Below are 19230 nucleotides of genomic sequence, written 5' to 3' on the forward strand. Positions count from 1 at the left end.
CACTGTAAACAATTGCTTCCTGCTCCCGTTGTGCAATGAGCTGAAGATGAAAACAAGCCATGTTTACTTTCTCCAGCGATCCCAGCCCTGACCCAAAGCGGCCTCCTCGTCCTCCTCCTCCCGCTGAGCTCTGCAGATCAGCTGGGAGCCAAAGGGCAGAGGATGGCGCAGACACCCGCGGCTCTCACAGCACCCAACTCCCTCTCCCCCTTTTCCCTCCGGGTCTATTTTAATCCTGCTCTCCTTCAGTCACTCGGAGCCTCGAGTTTTGTTTTCCTCCAGTCTGAGCAATGCACAAAAGCAAAGCAGACTCCTCCCGCTCCATTCCCACCAGCTCAGCAGCAGGCGGTTACTAAGGGTGTCATTTAGGGTGCTGCTGCTCATAATAAAAAGCTTCTGAGAAGGGCTACGGGTCGCTGGGCTCAGCCGCCCGGCCGGCAAAGGTCACAAGCAGCAGCAGCTCCAGCAGCCCGCACTGCCGGGCCCGGCACAGCGCTGCGCCCCGTGCGGGAACCGCCGCCTCATCGGAGATTTCCCACCGCCTCCATTCAGCAAAACGCCGCTTTCCAGGCGAGCGCGGAACCCGCCGGGCCTCGGCAGCGCGGCACGGCGCCCTCGGCGAGCCGGGCGGGGGCACCGGGGCGATTTGCGAAGAGGCGAGCGGCCTCCGGCAGCCCAAAGGACCGCGGCGTGAGCGGCTGGGCCCGCCGGCCCGCCCCGCACGACACGCAGCGGGCCGAGCGCGGATCCGGGCGGCACAACGATGGGAAACGAGGGCAGCGCGGTGCGCTCTGCGGGTTGCGCTCAGCGCCGCGAGGAGAAGGAGCCGGAGGGCACAGCCCGGCCGGAGGGCACAGCCCGCCCCGCGGCACCGCGCGGCCCCGGCCTCGCCTCACCCGCCGAGCGCCGCGCTCCCTCCCCGCCCGCCCGCCCGCTCGCCCGCTCGCTCACCGAAGGTGCGGCGCTGCTTGAAGGGCCGGTCCGAAGGCATGGCGGCGGCCGGGCCGGAGCGCAGGTGCCGGCGGCGGCTCCGTATGGCGCGGCTGCGCGGGCTGCGGCGGAGCGGGCGGTGACGTCACCGCGGCAGGCGGGGCGGCGGAGGGCCGTGACGTCACCGTGACGTGCCTGCGGAGGGGCGGTGCCGCCTGTCCCGCTCTGATTACCTCAGAGTAATTAATACTCATCTGAGCTGAATCTCCCCTCTCGTAGTTAAAGCCACCCCCCCGTCCCACCACTCTGTGCCCATGGGTGAAGCCCCCATCCGCTCTGCTTATTGCCCCTCGCACCCTGGAGCGGCCCATCCTGCTGTCTCACCCCGCTGCGCATGCTGCCTGCGTGCCTGGAAGACCAAATCACACCTACAAATAGAGCGGGCTGTTTCTAGAGCTGTGAATGAATCAAACCCAGCAGCAAACAGCGACAATGTTTTGCAGAGAGCCACGCTTAACGTCCCCATGAAGGCATGCTGCAATGAAAGCTGTGTTATGAAACAACGCCCTGTGGTGTACGACAGGCTGTGGAAACAGGCAGACATGGAACACATCCCTGCTTCAAAGAGACATAAAGGCTTCCATGCATCTTTTAAAAATGCTCTGAGTATCAAAAGGGTCCTTTTCATCAAAAAATGCAGAAGTGAAAGTTGCAGTACTGAGATAAAGCAAGCGGACTGACATTACAGACTGCAGGCTGACACGAGGAACTTGTTACTGTTATTAACCTGCTAAGCACTAACCATTTTTGATGAGGAACAGATGGACAGACCGACCCGGCGGGATCAAACCAGCTGCAGCAAGCCGTCCTGCAGCAACACAGGACCAACAGCCAGCTTTATACATGCTAGCATTCCTGCAGGGTGAGCCCCACTGGTGATAAGCACTCTGCACGTTTGTGACTCTACGGAAGCTCCCTGAGGAATGCTGTCGTGCTGCTGAAGTATATTTCTGCTGACACAGACCGTGATGATGCTCAGACTTCTGCAGCGATGGTTCTGTCAGAGCTCAGCGCCCCGCAGCCCCGCACACACAGCTCTGCTCAGGGCTAACCAACGGGCAGCCTGCCCTGCTGGAGGCCTTGCCTTCATTCCCTTCAGCTGTGCCTAGCAAAAGCTTTAATAAAGACAAGGTAAACAGATGTCCTGTATGTGAAAGAAGTGCTGCTCAATCACAGCGTATCTCAGGCAGACAAATAGCTGCTGAAAGATCCATATGTCCATAGCAGGCGAAAGACCTGTCTGAAGATCCACAGGTGTTTCCACTAGTCTGTCTTTTGCGATCCTTTAGGTGTTATCACCTCCGTTCCTCTGCCAAGTCCTTATCTCAGTAGGAGGCTGGGCCTCAAGTGCTGCTGCTTGCAGCGCAGAGCCGTAACTCAAACCCCTTTCATCAGCTTGTTAACGCATCAGGGTTTGTTTGCTCAGTCTTTGCAGCAAGTGCTTCCTCTGCCTTCAGAGGGATCCGTTCCCCAAAGACAGCAAGTCAGGCCATTCTGCAGTTGTAACACAGAACAGCTCAAAGCCACAGTCTTTGAGTCAGTGTTCTCTGTTTTCAGGCTACGAAAAAGAGCCTAGAACCATAATGCATATTCTTCTGTCTTCTTCAATTTGCTGTTGTCTGTAGTTTTACCTGAATGTCAGTAATTCCCATGACTGACTAGGCCCAGGCGCAGCAAACACAGGTAAGCAGCAAAACATCACCCAGACTCTTTCCTGGCCTTCACTTTTCTACAGCCAACCTTACTGAAGACCTCCCTGACACCTATGCAGAGCAATTCCTTCCTGTCAGATCTCTGGGGCTCTTCTGATGCTCCAGATCCAAGAAGCTTTATCTCCATAATACGTATGTTATGTGTATATATACATATATATGCACATGTATATGTAATACTTTAAAAGAGAGTATTGTTCTTCACCTCGATCCACCCTGCTTGAAAAATAAAAATGAAACAACTTTGATTCACCTGGTGTAAAATTGGCAATAGCATAACATAAACAAGGCCCTGCCCTCACCAGCTGGATGTGGCACCCCAAAATCAGCTTCAAGACCCTTTTATTCAAGTTCCTCAATATATTCAAAGTCAGATAGGGAACAGCACCTTGGAACACACACGCACACATATATAATCAATTTCACTGGAAGTTTATAGTCTCATTTTCGGCCTCAAGGCAATGCAGAAAGCATGCATGATCTTCGTTGTTCAATTGGCTGCCTACAGGCTCTTAGGGGAAAACAAACATCCCTCTGTCCTAAAGGCAGACAGGATACAGATAGGATAGCAGGATAGTTACCTTAAGGAAGAGTCAAATAGAATGCTGGGCACCAAAAACTCTTCGGCACTAAGAGTAGCAGTCGCACCTCCCAGGGAAAGCGAAAACACACCAGCAGGTCACAGCCTGCAGGGAAACGTTTCTCCGGCCACAAACAATAAAAAATAAAGGAAACAACTGAAGACATATTTTTCTTCTGCCTTGCCTCGCCTCATTATTCAGATATTATCCAGAGCTTCCAGCTTGCTGGAAGTAATTTTCTGGAGACAATATTTAATTAAATTGTAACAGATGGCATGTTTCATGTAAGCTGCTGTGTATCAAATCAAAATTAAATAATAAAAGTCAGCGTACGCGTGCTATGTGAGTTAGACTTCTGACCTAGGAGATGGATGTTTACATTAATCACTGCTTGGCACAGAACCTGACTGCAGGGAGGCACCAGTTTGCTGTGGTCAGACATCTGATGGGAGAAACAGTTCACGAACTGAGCAGCAGCCAACCCTGAGTCACAGTGATGACAGCCGAGATGCTCAAAATATGAGCAAGTTCTTAAAATACCAAAGAATATGGACAGGCAGGTGCTGCAGGACTGACCATAGGAGCGATTTCAAGTTAGGATTTCTGTTCTCTTCCGAAAACATTTCTGGCTTTTACGGTCAAAAACACCATCTAAAAAAATAGAAACGGTCTGTAAATCAACGCCCAAGTCTGAAAACACATTATAAAATGCTGAACATTCAGGTGACCTTTGCTGCTTAGTCACCACATACACACCACAGAACTTTCTGCTCTGAAATGCAGAAAAGCGTCCAAACCAACACCAACGTTTTTACTAACAGACTCCAAAACTTTACTGCAGCCAATTGCCCGGTTGATCCCATAACCTGCTGAGATCACACAGATTCTAATTCAGTTCCCAGGTGTAAAACCAGGCACTAACCAGGCATTACCCCGTGTTCCCAGCACTGCCTGTAGCTTCCAGAAGGCAGATCTGAACACAGGCTGGGCACTTCTGCTAACACGGATTTGTCAGGCAGGAGCAACCCCTCGCCAGCACAAGCAGCAGCATCCCCCAGTAAGGCTGCAGTTACTGAACCAAGGGAAATCCTTTCGTGCTGATAAAACTGCCATCACATAACTTCTAGGTCAGAGGGGTGAAAAGGAGGGAGCCCAGCAGGCAAGATGGAACAGCTCACTGCACAGCCCTCCCATCCCATGGGACAGAGCAGCCTGGGGAGGAACAGGGCTCTCGGAGTGCTGCACGCTGCTGATGCCGCCCCCAGTACTGAGCTGAGCACACAGAGGAAGTGCAGCACAAGACAATATGCATCATTTTTTAATGTGGGCTGCGGCATTCTGCAGAGCGCAAGGACATTTCAGTACAAGGCAGAGCTGTGTCTGCCACATGGGACAAACTGGTGACACAAACACCGGGCACAAATTCTTCAACTCTGCATGCAGTTACAAGACCTTTTCAAGGCTACAGAGAAACATTTTCTTTATTATTTCGGAGGAACCAGATAACATTTTTATCTTCAACAACATGCACAGAAAAATGACGAGAGCAAGGATCAGATGAAAGCAGCTCCTGAACTGCGACAGCTGAGAGCTCCAACAGAGCCTCGATGTCTGCATTCAGGCACAGCACCTCTGTTGCTGCCTGAGACAACAAAGAGACGCGATGGAAAAACACTCCAACCTCTGAGGCAATTATAAGCATGTAGCACATGTATTTTCAGTGAATCACTGTTCAGAGAAAGCAGCAGAGAGGTAAAACGCCCTACAAAGGTTCTACTTTTTGAAGGAAAAAAAACAAAAAACAATTGTGACAATAATTGAATTCCTTACAAGACAAGGAAAAACAAGACAAAAGCCATCACTGATGACACTTTTTAAATTTAATATGACCAGACTTTTACAAGTAACTTATAAAATAAGAGAGAACAACAGGACAGGAAGGTTTCATATTTAGTCATTCAAAAGTAATAGTGTAAGAGCTCAGCTCTAATAATGGCGACAGGATCATGGAAATGTACAGAGAATAATCTTGTAGAACGTTACTAGGGTTTTTTATGTTATCTTGTCAACTATTAAAAGCATCTGTTGCATTTTTATTTCACTTTTTTTCACTGCCAAGGTCACCCGGTTCTAATTCACCATTTCCTTCTCAAAATGACGAGTGATCCCAAAAGAAGCCATTTTTTCTATATGTAAAAAGCATACAGACAACAAGAACACCTGCTTTGGTTCCTCCAAAACATCGCAGAAGTGGCACAACAGTGGCAAAACATCGCAGAAGTGGCACAACAGTGGCAAAACATCGCAGAAGTGGCACAACAAAAAACTCTTTAGCATTAAATTAAAAAAAAGAAAGTTGGGCAAAGGGAAAAAAGCAGATCAAGCGAGTGGAATCATTCGTTTGGATTCTGGACGACAATCATGAAGTAGTCTTTTTCTGGAAGGGAAAAGAAAAAAAAACAAATTATTCTCTCATTGTTGATACTTATTCACAAAGAAAAGCATCCCTGGTGCTAAATACAGGGACTTCCAGCTTTGTCTCTTTCTCGTATCTCACTGATACGCTGTCCTGACATTCATCCCCAGTGATCAGAACAGGTTTGACGTGTTGGATCACTTATCTGAGTCTCGTGGTGGAAAAGTCTCACATGCTCAAGAGCCAAATTTAACACCGTTCATCCCTAATAAATGAGAATAACTGACACGTGCAATGACTCAAGCAAACTAGGCAGCGCAAGACAGCGATTTCCCATATCTCACAGCCAGGCTGCTGGACCGAAGGGGTTCCAGCTGCATTTGTTCTGGAGTAATGGTTATTTCTCTTTCCATCTTTCGTATGGAAATGAGAGGATGCACCAGCACAAACCCCAGAGCCTCTCTTCCCCAAGCACTGCTCCGACCAGCTCCTGCACAGCTGCCTGCTGGAGCACCAGCCTCCTTCTTTGCCTCCCCACCAGCAGAATGCCACTACAGCCCAAAGGAACAAAGCTGAGTTCCTGCACCATTAATGCAACTCATCCCTGTTTCATAGCTGGCTGAAATACCGAGGAGTATCTCCAGAAAGAAGGCTGCTGCCACATTCTGTGACCCAGTACAGCTACATGTTAAAATCCTTTCCTCTGAGCCAGAAGTGGAACGAGTACTCACAGGTACTGAGTGAGCCAGCTAGGACAGAAGCCCTCCTGCACTTCACGTACGAAGAGGGAAGGCCCTATGGACGCTGTGACAGCAGGCAGCCGTCGTGGCCACAGGGATCATGAAGTGGTTGAGTTCAAAATTTTTAGTGTAAGGAGGAAAAAAAAAGGCAGAATTGTCACCACGAACTTTTAAAGAGAGCAAACTTTAAGCTTCTCAGGGAGCAAATTAGCAGTGTCCCCTACAATTCTGCTCTCCAGTATCCAGGGGCCCAGGAGAGCTAGTCACTTCTCAAGAAACGCCTTTCAAAAGCCTGGGAGCAGGCAATCCCACTGTGCCATGTGCCAAGCAAGTGGGGCAGCTGGCCTGGCTGAAGAGGGAACACCTGGAACTGGGGCAAAACAAGAAAGCACACAGCATCTGGAAGCAAGGTCTGGTTTCAGAGGGAGAGTACCGAGCTGCAGTTCGGATCTGCAGGGAGAAAACAAGAAAAGCCAAAGCTGTACTTGAGTTGATGCTGAGCAGTGTGGTGTGAGACAACAAAAAGGCTTTTGCAAGTTTGTCAGCAGCAAGAGGAGGCCAAAGGAAAACAGGGGACTGATACTTGGGGTGAAAGGTCACCTCACAGGTGGAGATGTCTAACGCCTTTTCTGCCTCAGTATTTAACAGCAGCAACAGATCTTGGTTTGCCTGGACCTCTGAGTTGGAGGACATCACAGGGGAAGCAGTAACTTTCAATTAGCAGACATTACAATTGTAGGGATGCAGCTGTACCAGCTGAACGGCCATGGTCCATGGAGTTTGGCAGGACTTGCTTCTGAGGGAATTAGCAGATGTTACAGCTAAGTGGCTGGAGCAGCTCAGTGGGAAGGGACCGAGGGCACTGGTGGCAGCAGGCTCAGCAAGAGCCAGCAGTGTGCCCTGGCAGCTGAGAGGCAAACGTTTTGGGGTGTATTACACAAAGCACAACCAACAGTCAAAAGAGGTGATTCTTCCACAATATTTAGCACTGGTGTGGCCTCAGCTTGAACACTGTGTACAGCCCTGGGCTCCACAACATAGCAGGGTTATTGAGGTTCTTGGAAGCATCCTGAGGAGGACACAGAGCAGCAGGAAAACGAGTGCTGTGAGGAGAGCCTGAGGGCACTGGGGTTGCCTGGTCTGAAGAACAGGAGGCTGAGAGGCGGCCTCACTGTGCCCTGCAGCCCCTGAGGAGGGGGAGCAGAGGGAGCAGCTGGGATCTGCTGCTGGGAACCAAGGACAGGACGTGCAGTGATGGTCCAACCTCGTGCCAGTTTCCAATTGAACTATCCCATGTCAATGCATGACACTGGTTTGTAAGTTCAGCACTCAGCTAGGTGAAACTGGTCTCAAAACATTTCCTTCCGACTTTCTGGATTCCATATTGAAAAACGCTAAGCATGAGAGGCTGCAACACGCTGTCAAATGCTAATTAACCATTTCTACTCCGAGAAAATTAAACGAGGAAAGTGATTTCGCAACACTGCGGCATGAAAAAGCAAGCTAAGGTCAGTGATAAAATTTCCAACTGAAGAAAGCAATGAAGGGCAAAGCCTTTGGAAAAGAACAGAGTAGGCAACATGAATAAAAGCAGCATGCAGAACTCATTTCTCAGGCTCACAGCATCTCTACCGCAGAGAAGCCAACAGGTGACTCTGGCAGACCTCACGAGAGAAGTATCTGCTGGGTGCTTTCAGCCTGCTTCCTCTTACCTGGAGCAACCAAGATCTCATTTTTCTTGGAGCGGATCCGCAGGAAGGTGAGGTCATTTTGGGGATCGATGTCTTGCACGATTCTCCTCCCCCTCACGATGAAGTGCTGCAGTAGGGCAACATAGTGAATGGTTGTGGTGTTGTCCATAGTGCTTCTGATAGGAATACCTGCAAGAAGCCACCACGGGGACAGCAAGGGTCAGCAACACAGCTTTTGAACCAACTCCCTCCAGGTATCACCGTATCCAACTGCAGTGGCCAGTGAACCTGAGTATGGGTTAGAGAGCTAAAACAGGGGGGTGGGAGCAGGAGTGCTCTTTTGAAAGCTTACAAGAAGAGCATGAACAGAAATAAGACAGAGAGGTTAAGTTCTGCAACCACAGATGAAGGTGAGAATAACCGCTTCCCTCTACTAACATCAGTGGTTTCCTTTTGCTTTGCCAGTTATTCATCTGAGATGTATAAACAGATAAATAAAAACAAAAATAAGTGTTTTAGGGGGAGAGTGGAAACATCTGCCATGTTTTCTAAGGATTATTTCTAGAAAACATTTGGCTTAAACTGACACACAATTTTAACAGCTGAGCTTAAGTACAGGAAAATCTCTGCTGAGAGAGACATCAACTGCAACTCCTTAAAAAGCACGAGCGGTGTAAGTTATGATCTGAGAAAACAGACTGACAGTACCTTCAGAATTAACAACAATGATTCCTTGCACTCCTCTCTGGCTCTGAATTCGCTTCAGCGTTTCTTCTACCTCAGCCTGCAAAAAACAGCGCAAATCAAAAGATCACAGGTGCTGGTTGCCTTCAACTAAAGCCTCACAACAATGTGCCTGACAGTAAAGATGCACAAAGATGACACACAGACACTGCCTGTACCTTTCCAGAAAGCACTGTGTGCTTTGGTACTATTTTCTCTGCCTGGTCTTTTTAGTTGGTTTCCACTCATTTTGGATATCAGGGGGAAGTTCTTTCCAGAGAGAGTGGTGAGGTGCTGGAGCAGCTGCCCAGAGAGGCTGCGGATGCCCCATCTCTGCAGGTGTTCAAAACCACATTGGATGGAGCCCTGGGCAGCCTGGTCTGGTGCCAGATCTGGAGGTTGGTGGTGCTGCCTGTGGCAGGGGGTTGGAACTCGATGATCCTTAGGCTTTTTTCCAACCCAAGCCATCCTATGATCTGTCTGAGTAATCTTCAGTCGTTTGTGATTACAATCTTGTGCAAACTTGGAACTCTTTTAATTTTACCCTCTCCTCCTCCCAACCCTCCTGCAGCCCCATGAATGAGCTCCTTACTGCTGGCTCACAGAGGGAAGACTTCTTAGACTGCTACAGTATAGGCACAGAGCAAAATCTGTGTACCTACAAATGGAATTCATGAACAAAACAGAATAATGCACGCTCTACATGCAAAACTACCCTCCCTTTTCTCAAACCAGTGCTAAGAGGAATTAAAAACATAAAAAGCAAAAGGAAGAAGTGATCCGTGCTCTTTATTTAGAGTTATTGTCGGTGTAGGGATCACTACTTTGGAAAATCAACTCCCCCAGAGATAAAAGAAAAAAAGATGACTGAAGGCCCAACCATCAGTTTTTATGTTTTTGATTCCCTGTAAAGGAAACAGAGGCGTGCTGCACATTTCAGATCCTGCAAGACCTGGCACAGAACAAAAGAATCAGCTGAAGTCATGGGAAAGGCCAGAGCTACAGGGGGCACCTGGCAACGGGGCTGCATTTGCCAGGCACCGTGAGTAAACCCCCTGCCCACCTCCCCAGCTGGGAGAGGTGATTTGTGTCAGCAAAAAAAAGCATTAGCTCAGCCTAAGAACTGCCAGCAAACTTCCACGGGGCTTTGGGAGCTTTCAGAGTAATGCAGACTGCTGCTATGATCACACAGCACCACCTGAGCTTGTTTTGACAAAGCAGAATTATTATCCTACACAGAAAAAAAAAAAAAAAAAAAAAAAAAACAAAAAACTTTAATTGCTTTGGCGGAGGCCTTGATTTCTTCTGAATGCTGGACTGCTTCCACTTGGGAGACAAGGAAAGAGAAAAAAAGCCCAGATAACTACAGGGTGTGAAAATGCTGAGTGATAAACAGCGGCTCTGTTCAGACGGAACTCTCTGTTCCATCTGAAAAAACGTCCTGTCTTCTTCATAAATGCATCTGAGCCCAAAGTCATCAAATACCTAAACAGACCTCAACAAATCTGCTTGGGTGCCAAGAAGCATCCAGACAGAACTACGCTGATTTTGAATCTCCTCTACCAACCAGCAGTTAACCCAACTCAGAGGAGGGGGAGCAGCTCTGGCAGCTCACAGCTGTTTGTTCAGGGATGTCTTCCGGAGCTGCACACAGAGGAGACTCCTCCCCAACACCTCACTCAGCCCCTGCCATCCACCAGGCCAACAAAAACATCACCCAGAAAAACATCACGTACTGAATCCGAGCGGCAAACAAAACCTTAATCCCAACATAAGGCTGGGTGATGCAAGAGATAGCATCTGGGAAAGAGATGCGCTCTGTAAAAGGAAATCAGAATCTCCTCCTGTCAGACTCTTACATAAACATACAAGACATACAAGCCGCATATCAGCACGGCAGTTTTGCTTAGAAGGCGTGAGCCACAGTCCCACAGCACTGCGTGTCCCAACGAGCTGCTGCAGTTCTTCACATACAGCTTCCATCCGCACTCCTTTATTTCCACACAGACTGAGCCCTAACGCCACAACCACCTGCCGCAATCTGGACAGGAAGCATCCTGCCACAAATGCACAATTAAAAACCAAAAAAAAAAATAAAAGGATGTTCCGGGTTCCACAGAACATCAGCCTGAAGAAGCCGGTAATTAACACGGCCTTCCCTCCGGCTGTCTCGACCCGCAGCTCGGATGCACAGACGGCCCAGAATCCCCGGCGTTCAGGCACCGCAGCGGAGCAGGGCAGCGCCGCGGCCTCCCCCCGCACGGCTTCGGGCGCTGCCGGCCGCCCCAGCGCCCCGCGGCTCCCCGCGGCTCCCTAGCGACCCCGGCGGCGCAGTTCCCGCCCCAGCAGGCCCGGCCCGCGCTCAGCACCCAAGCCGCGCAGCACGGCCTGAGGAGCGGCCCCGGCCCGACCGCATCACTCACCATCGCGACCCGCCGCCTCAGCGCCCAGTAACGCCCCGCGCGCACGCGCCGCCGGCTCCACCAATCAGCGGGCAGGGCGCGCTGCTGACCCGGAAGCACGCGTTCTGAGAGGGGTCAAGCGCCTCGCCACAGTAACGGTCGGGCCCCGCGGCCGGCCCAGAATCCCCGGCGTTCAGGCACCGCAGCGGAGCAGGGCAGCGCCGCGGCCTCCCCCCGCACGGCTTCGGGCGCTGCCGGCCGCCCCAGCGCCCCGCGGCTCCCAGCCGCTCCCTAGCGATCCCGGCGGCGCAGTTCCCGCCCCAGCAGGCCCGGCCCGCGCTCAGCACCCAAGCCGCGCAGCACGGCCTGAGGAGCGGCCCCGGCCCGACCGCATCACTCACCATCGCGACCCGCCGCCTCAGCGCCCAGTAACGCCCCGCGCGCACGCGCCGCCGGCTCCACCAATCAGAGGGCAGGGCGCGCTGCTGACCCGGAAGCACGCGTTCTGAGAGGGGTCAAGCGCGACGCCGCGGCAACGGTCGGGCCCGGGTAGCCGTACTTCAATCTCATACTAGACCGGCCCTGGCCCTGAAGAGACGCAGCCTGAAGGAACACAGCCTCTCCATCTCTTGCCATAGATGAAGACCTGCCTCTGGCAAGCCCTCCTTGCTTGGAATGCAGCACAAGCCCTTCCCTTCCAGGTGCCTCAGTTCTGCTGCACTGTCCGTGACAGGGAAAGCACGGCCGTGCCACAAAACCGGACGCTGACTCAGTCCGCTGCTTTTGGCACATTGCACAGCTCATTTCAGATGAAGGTCAATAAATATTTACGTAACGCACTGCCCTGAGGACTCTACCTACCAGGAAATCCACCCATGTTTACGTGCAGAGCTCACACAACAGCTGACCTGCCATCCCTGCCCAGTGTTGCAGAGCTCATTCCTGGCCAGGGCACTGCAGGAGCAGCAGCAGCCTCCCACACCTGAAAAGCAGGACAAGGCCTGGAGGCCAGCGCTGCCCTGGGAGCATACATGGGACAGCAGAGTCACAGCAACTGGAAGTGTACACTCAAGTCAGGACAGTTGATCTCTGGTCACACAGCATGGTGCCCCCCTGCTCCAGGTCATGCAGGGTGCATACCAGACCCCACTGCTCAGACAGTGCTACTTCTGCTGGCAACTTCAGGACATCCACAACACCAGTGGGCATCTCCATGTGCCCAGCAAAACACAGAGACTCAGAAAAGCACAAAATCACATCACCATAGGGGATGCCAAGCAAAGAGACATGGCTGCAGCCAGGCGAGTAGAGCCGGGTCTGGGCAGGTGGACGGAGCCTGAAGAACAGAACAGTGCTTGGGCTTCAGCCCCTCAGCCTCTTCTCTTCACTTACAGCCCAGGGGAAAGGGACGCACCTGAAGCTGGCAGCCCACAGCTGGGGCAGTTGTAGTCTTCATTGGGTGGATGGCCAGGTCCAGACAGCGGTGGTGAATGGAGCTCCAGTCACTAGTGGAGTTCCCCAGGGGTCAGTATTGAGACCAGCCCTGTTTAATGGCTTTACAGATGACCCGGGCAAAGCGACTGAGTGCTGAGGGAATGGGACTGTTCAGTCTGGAGAACAGAAGGCTCAAGGGGAGACCTCACCACCCCCTATAGCCCCCTGAAAGGAGGCAGGGGCTCAGCCTCTGCTCCCAGCTGATTAGTGACAGGATCCGAGGGAATGGCCTTAAGCTTTAAGGTTCAGGCTGGATGTTAGGAAAAACTTCTTTTCTGGAAGAATGATGATGCAGTGGCACAAACTGCTTGAGGTGGTGGCAGGGTAACCATCCCTGGAGGTGTTTAAGAAACACAGAGATGTGGCACTGAGGGACAAGGTCAGTGGGCACAGAGGGATGGGCTGGCAGTTGGACTTGATGATCTTAGCAGTCTTTACCAATTATAACGATTCTGTGATTCTGTACCCAGGAAGTATCAGCTCTGATGCTCCAGAAAGGACGGATACGGTACAATCAGACAGGGAAAGAAATCACCAGCTTGTTAAATCCAACCAGAGGTTTTCACACCAGTTGAAGGTAATCGAGCAAAGGCTGTTGTTTCTCACTAAGTTTCAGGGCACCTTTGCTACAAAAAGGCGTAAGGGAGCCAACAGCTCTGCTTCCAGGGAACAGGGGCTGTGTGAAAGGCAGAAGAAGGTGAGAAAGAGAAAGCAGATGTTGAGAGCTTTCCCTTCAACATTAAGGAAAATATTTCCCACGTGGTGTTTGGACTGTGTACACTGTGTTCACATTAAGTGTTCCAGATGAAGGACTGTTTTTTTCTCACTGTTTAATCACAGTTTCACTAGTCCTGGAAAAAGAACAACCAGTTCCTGTGTGACGAGCAGGCTGTCCTCTGCCAGGGCTTTCCTCTGCCTTCTGTTTGACCTTTCCTTCCATCCTTACAACTTGACAATTACAAATCTCTGAGCCAGCAGGAACACACTCCTGTTTCTCAGAAGTGCTCAGGACACTTCAAATTGCTCAAGCAAACAACTGGCATTTTTGACAGAGCTACATTTAGATGCAGCAGAACACACGCATGCATGTACAAAGAGACGGCGGCCGGTCACTGGAGCACGTGGGAGCAGGGAGCTGTGCAGGCACGAGAGCCAGGCAGGAGCTCCTTCCTTTTTCCTTGCAGCCTGTTCCCAAACAACCTTCTGAAGACAAGGGGCATCAGACAGCTCCAAGAGCACAACAAACCCAGCAGGTGAAACAAACAGACGACGCATGGAATGCTGCTGTGTGAGTGCCAGGGCTGCTGATCCTACCGTCAGCAGCACCTCCACCCTGCTGGTTCAGTGGATACTTCACGCTTTTTGTGCAAAGACAATGTTAAATAATCAACAAAATACACGCAGGCTGTATTTTGTATTATTGCTGGCTATTGGTCAGGAGCTTTTGTTTAAAAACAAAAACAAAATAAAAAATGATCAGCATTTGTGGTCTGTATACCTCACTGGCATTTGTCGTCGGCATCTGTTCACCTTCTATCATCCATTCAGCATTTTCGTAAGTGCTGTTAGTCAGCCCCACATCAGCTCACGTCACACAATGCCCTTGGCAAGCAACACAAGCAGATAGAGACAGCCAGGCACCAAAGAGCAGCAGCAAACCTCGCGTCAGGGCTCTCAGCTCTTGCAGCACCATTACATGAACCCTCATATCACGGTGTGCAGACGAGCCAACCCACTGAACAGCCCCAGCTCCAGGCCAAATATGAAGCATAACAGTTATGACAAGCACAGGACGGCACGTGGGACACTCTGTCCATTAGTGGTCTTCCCACTGGTATAAGCATGGCCAGCTCACACTTGGTGAGTCACAGAATCACTGAATGGTTTGGGCTGGAAGGGACCTCAAAGATCACCTATTTCCAGCCCCTTTGCCGTGGGCAGGGCTGCCAACCACTCCATCAGGTTGCCCAGGGCCCCATCCATGGCCGTGGGCACCTCCAGGAACAGGGCAACCCCAGCTCTGGGCAGCAATGCCACTGCTGTATCGCCCTCTCAGAGAAAAACTTTCCCCTGACATTTAATCTGAATCTTCCCTCTAGTTTAAACTGTTCCTCCTTGTCCTCTCACCATCTACCCGCGTAAAAAGTTGATTTTCCTCCTGTTTATAATCTCCCTTTAAATTGTGCAAGGCTGCAATGAGGTCTCCGTGCAGCCTTCCCTCCTCCAGGTGGAACACTCCCAGCTCCCTGGCCTGTCTCCATAGCAGAGGTGCTCCAGCCCTCTGAGCACCTTTGTGTCCTCCTCTGGACCTGCTGCTGCAGCTCCGTGCCCTTCCTGTGCCAGCAGCCTCACGGCTGGATGCAGTACGGAGGTGGGGTCTCACAGGGACAGAGCGGAGATGGACAATCCCCTTTCTCACCCCGCTGCCACCTGGTGAAGGCTGCTCTTCAGTTCCATGCGCCGCTCTCCCTGCTTGCTGCCTTTCCTGTACGAGAAGTACGCTGCCAGAAGTGAAGGCAAACTCCCAGAAAACCGCACCTGGGATGGGAGCATTCAGCCCAAAGATGCTCTCCTCATAGGAAGCACCGCAGGGTCAGCAGGCGGCCGCACATGGGCTGCAGCCAGGACACCCCATTCCTGTGACACAGACCACAGCTTCATTCTGGGAACTGTTCTGGACTCCTACCACGGATCTGACTAAGCAGAATGCAGCTCCCTCAGCATCCACGGGCAGGTTTGTACATGGCAGCTGAGGGGCTCCGTCAGACCTCACCTCCAACCCAAAGACACTGCCACAGACACAGCAGGGAGCACAACCCCCAGCAGGCACCCCCAGGGGTGCGTATCAGGCACTGGGAGCGCCCCGTGCCTCAGCTCTGTACTCGAGTCCTCAACAAGAACTCACAGAAATCCAGAAAATGTATTCAGAATGGACCCAAGACAAAGCAGACGAGCATGCAGAAGAAACTCGATGGAAAAACAAGTCTCAACACTACAAGAATGGGGAAAACGGGCACAAAGAACAGCAGAGCCTCAGCTCAGGGCAGTGGGCCAAGGCCTCACCAAGCCACGTGCTGTGACACCGGAGCCTGGGCGGCTCTTGTAAACAGCCACACTCTGACTCTGCCTTTTCTGCTCCTTTGGAGCCGTTCCACTTCTCTACAGCTTCGCGGCCTCACAAACAGAGCCGTTCTGAGGGTGCAGTGGCACTGGAAATATTTTCCATCGGCTCTCTCCAACGGCACTGTAAACAATTGCTTCCTGCTCCCGTTGTGCAATGAGCTGAAGATGAAAACAAGCCATGTTTACTTTCTCCAGCGATCCCAGCCCTGACCCAAAGCGGCCTCCTCGTCCTCCTCCTCCCGCTGAGCTCTGCAGATCAGCTGGGAGCCAAAGGGCAGAGGATGGCGCAGACACCCGCGGCTCTCACAGCACCCAACTCCCTCTCCCCCTTTTCCCTCCGGGTCTATTTTAATCCTGCTCTCCTTCAGTCACTCGGAGCCTCGAGTTTTGTTTTCCTCCAGTCTGAGCAATGCACAAAAGCAAAGCAGACTCCTCCCGCTCCATTCCCACCAGCTCAGCAGCAGGCGGTTACTAAGGGTGTCATTTAGGGTGCTGCTGCTCATAATAAAAAGCTTCTGAGAAGGGCTACGGGTCGCTGGGCTCAGCCGCCCGGCCGGCAAAGGTCACAAGCAGCAGCAGCTCCAGCAGCCCGCACTGCCGGGCCCGGCACAGCGCTGCGCCCCGTGCGGGAACCGCCGCCTCATCGGAGATTTCCCACCGCCTCCATTCAGCAAAACGCCGCTTTCCAGGCGAGCGCGGAACCCGCCGGGCCTCGGCAGCGCGGCACGGCGCCCTCGGCGAGCCGGGCGGGGGCACCGGGGCGATTTGCGAAGAGGCGAGCGGCCTCCGGCAGCCCAAAGGACCGCGGCGTGAGCGGCTGGGCCCGCCGGCCCGCCCCGCACGACACGCAGCGGGCCGAGCGCGGATCCGGGCGGCACAACGATGGGAAACGAGGGCAGCGCGGTGCGCTCTGCGGGTTGCGCTCAGCGCCGCGAGGAGAAGGAGCCGGAGGGCACAGCCCGGCCGGAGGGCACAGCCCGCCCCGCGGCACCGCGCGGCCCCGGCCTCGCCTCACCCGCCGAGCGCCGCGCTCCCTCCCCGCCCGCCCGCCCGCTCGCCCGCTCGCTCACCGAAGGTGCGGCGCTGCTTGAAGGGCCGGTCCGAAGGCATGGCGGCGGCCGGGCCGGAGCGCAGGTGCCGGCGGCGGCTCCGTATGGCGCGGCTGCGCGGGCTGCGGCGGAGCGGGCGGTGACGTCACCGCGGCAGGCGGGGCGGCGGAGGGCCGTGACGTCACCGTGACGTGCCTGCGGAGGGGCGGTGCCGCCTGTCCCGCTCTGATTACCTCAGAGTAATTAATACTCATCTGAGCTGAATCTCCCCTCTCGTAGTTAAAGCCACCCCCCCGTCCCACCACTCTGTGCCCATGGGTGAAGCCCCCATCCGCTCTGCTTATTGCCCCTCGCACCCTGGAGCGGCCCATCCTGCTGTCTCACCCCGCTGCGCATGCTGCCTGCGTGCCTGGAAGACCAAATCACACCTACAAATAGAGCGGGCTGTTTCTAGAGCTGTGAATGAATCAAACCCAGCAGCAAACAGCGACAATGTTTTGCAGAGAGCCACGCTTAACGTCCCCATGAAGGCATGCTGCAATGAAAGCTGTGTTATGAAACAACGCCCTGTGGTGTACGACAGGCTGTGGAAACAGGCAGACATGGAACACATCCCTGCTTCAAAGAGACATAAAGGCTTCCATGCATCTTTTAAAAATGCTCTGAGTATCAAAAGGGTCCTTTTCATCAAAAAATGCAGAAGTGAAAGTTGCAGTACTGAGATAAAGCAAGCGGACTGACATTACAGACTGCAGGCTGACACGAGGAACTTGTTACTGTTATTAACCTGCTAAGCACTAACCATTTTTGATGAGGAACAGATGGACAGACCGACCCGGCGGGATCAAACCAGCTGCAGCAAGCCGTCCTGCAGCAACACAGGACCAACAGCCAGCTTTATACATGCTAGCATTCCTGCAGGGTGAGCCCCACTGGTGATAAGCACTCTGCACGTTTGTGACTCTACGGAAGCTCCCTGAGGAATGCTGTCGTGCTGCTGAAGTATATTTCTGCTGACACAGACCGTGATGATGCTCAGACTTCTGCAGCGATGGTTCTGTCAGAGCTCAGCGCCCCGCAGCCCCGCACACACAGCTCTGCTCAGGGCTAACCAACGGGCAGCCTGCCCTGCTGGAGGCCTTGCCTTCATTCCCTTCAGCTGTGCCTAGCAAAAGCTTTAATAAAGACAAGGTAAACAGATGTCCTGTATGTGAAAGAAGTGCTGCTCAATCACAGCGTATCTCAGGCAGACAAATAGCTGCTGAAAGATCCATATGTCCATAGCAGGCGAAAGACCTGTCTGAAGATCCACAGGTGTTTCCACTAGTCTGTCTTTTGCGATCCTTTAGGTGTTATCACCTCCGTTCCTCTGCCAAGTCCTTATCTCAGTAGGAGGCTGGGCCTCAAGTGCTGCTGCTTGCAGCGCAGAGCCGTAACTCAAACCCCTTTCATCAGCTTGTTAACGCATCAGGGTTTGTTTGCTCAGTCTTTGCAGCAAGTGCTTCCTCTGCCTTCAGAGGGATCCGTTCCCCAAAGACAGCAAGTCAGGCCATTCTGCAGTTGTAACACAGAACAGCTCAAAGCCACAGTCTTTGAGTCAGTGTTCTCTGTTTTCAGGCTACGAAAAAGAGCCTAGAACCATAATGCATATTCTTCTGTCTTCTTCAATTTGCTGTTGTCTGTAGTTTTACCTGAATGTCAGTAATTCCCATGACTGACTAGGCCCAGGCGCAGCAAACACAGGTAAGCAGCAAAACATCACCCAGACTCTTTCCTGGCCTTCACTTTTCTACAGCCAACCTTACTGAAGACCTCCCTGACACCTATGCAGAGCAATTCCTTCCTGTCAGATCTCTGGGGCTCTTCTGATGCTCCAGATCCAAGAAGCTTTATCTCCATAATACGTATGTTATGTGTATATATACATATATATGCACATGTATATGTAATACTTTAAAAGAGAGTATTGTTCTTCACCTCGATCCACCCTGCTTGAAAAATAAAAATGAAACAACTTTGATTCACCTGGTGTAAAATTGGCAATAGCATAACATAAACAAGGCCCTGCCCTCACCAGCTGGATGTGGCACCCCAAAATCAGCTTCAAGACCCTTTTATTCAAGTTCCTCAATATATTCAAAGTCAGATAGGGAACAGCACCTTGGAACACACACGCACACATATATAATCAATTTCACTGGAAGTTTATAGTCTCATTTTCGGCCTCAAGGCAATGCAGAAAGCATGCATGATCTTCGTTGTTCAATTGGCTGCCTACAGGCTCCTAGGGGAAAACAAACATCCCTCTG

General features: G+C 52.2%; 1 protein-coding gene across 1 annotated transcript; it reads right to left on the reverse strand.

Annotated features, from left to right (window-relative positions):
- Nucleotides 1–5676: 5676 nt before the first annotated feature.
- On the reverse strand, nucleotides 5677–11279 carry LOC306952788 (dynein light chain roadblock-type 1-like; the record flags this gene model as incomplete). Its single annotated transcript, XM_079543544.1, has 4 exons — nucleotides 5677–5720; nucleotides 8152–8319; nucleotides 8839–8914; nucleotides 11265–11279. The coding sequence occupies 4 exons, from the start codon at nucleotides 11277–11279 to the stop codon at nucleotides 5677–5679; spliced, it is 303 nt and encodes a 100-aa protein (XP_079399670.1).
- Between the last annotated feature and the right edge of the window lie 7951 nt (nucleotides 11280–19230).

Source organism: Tetrao urogallus (assembly GCF_951394365.1).
Source record: "Tetrao urogallus genome assembly, chromosome: 16".
Lineage (NCBI taxonomy): Eukaryota > Metazoa > Chordata > Aves > Galliformes > Phasianidae > Tetrao > Tetrao urogallus.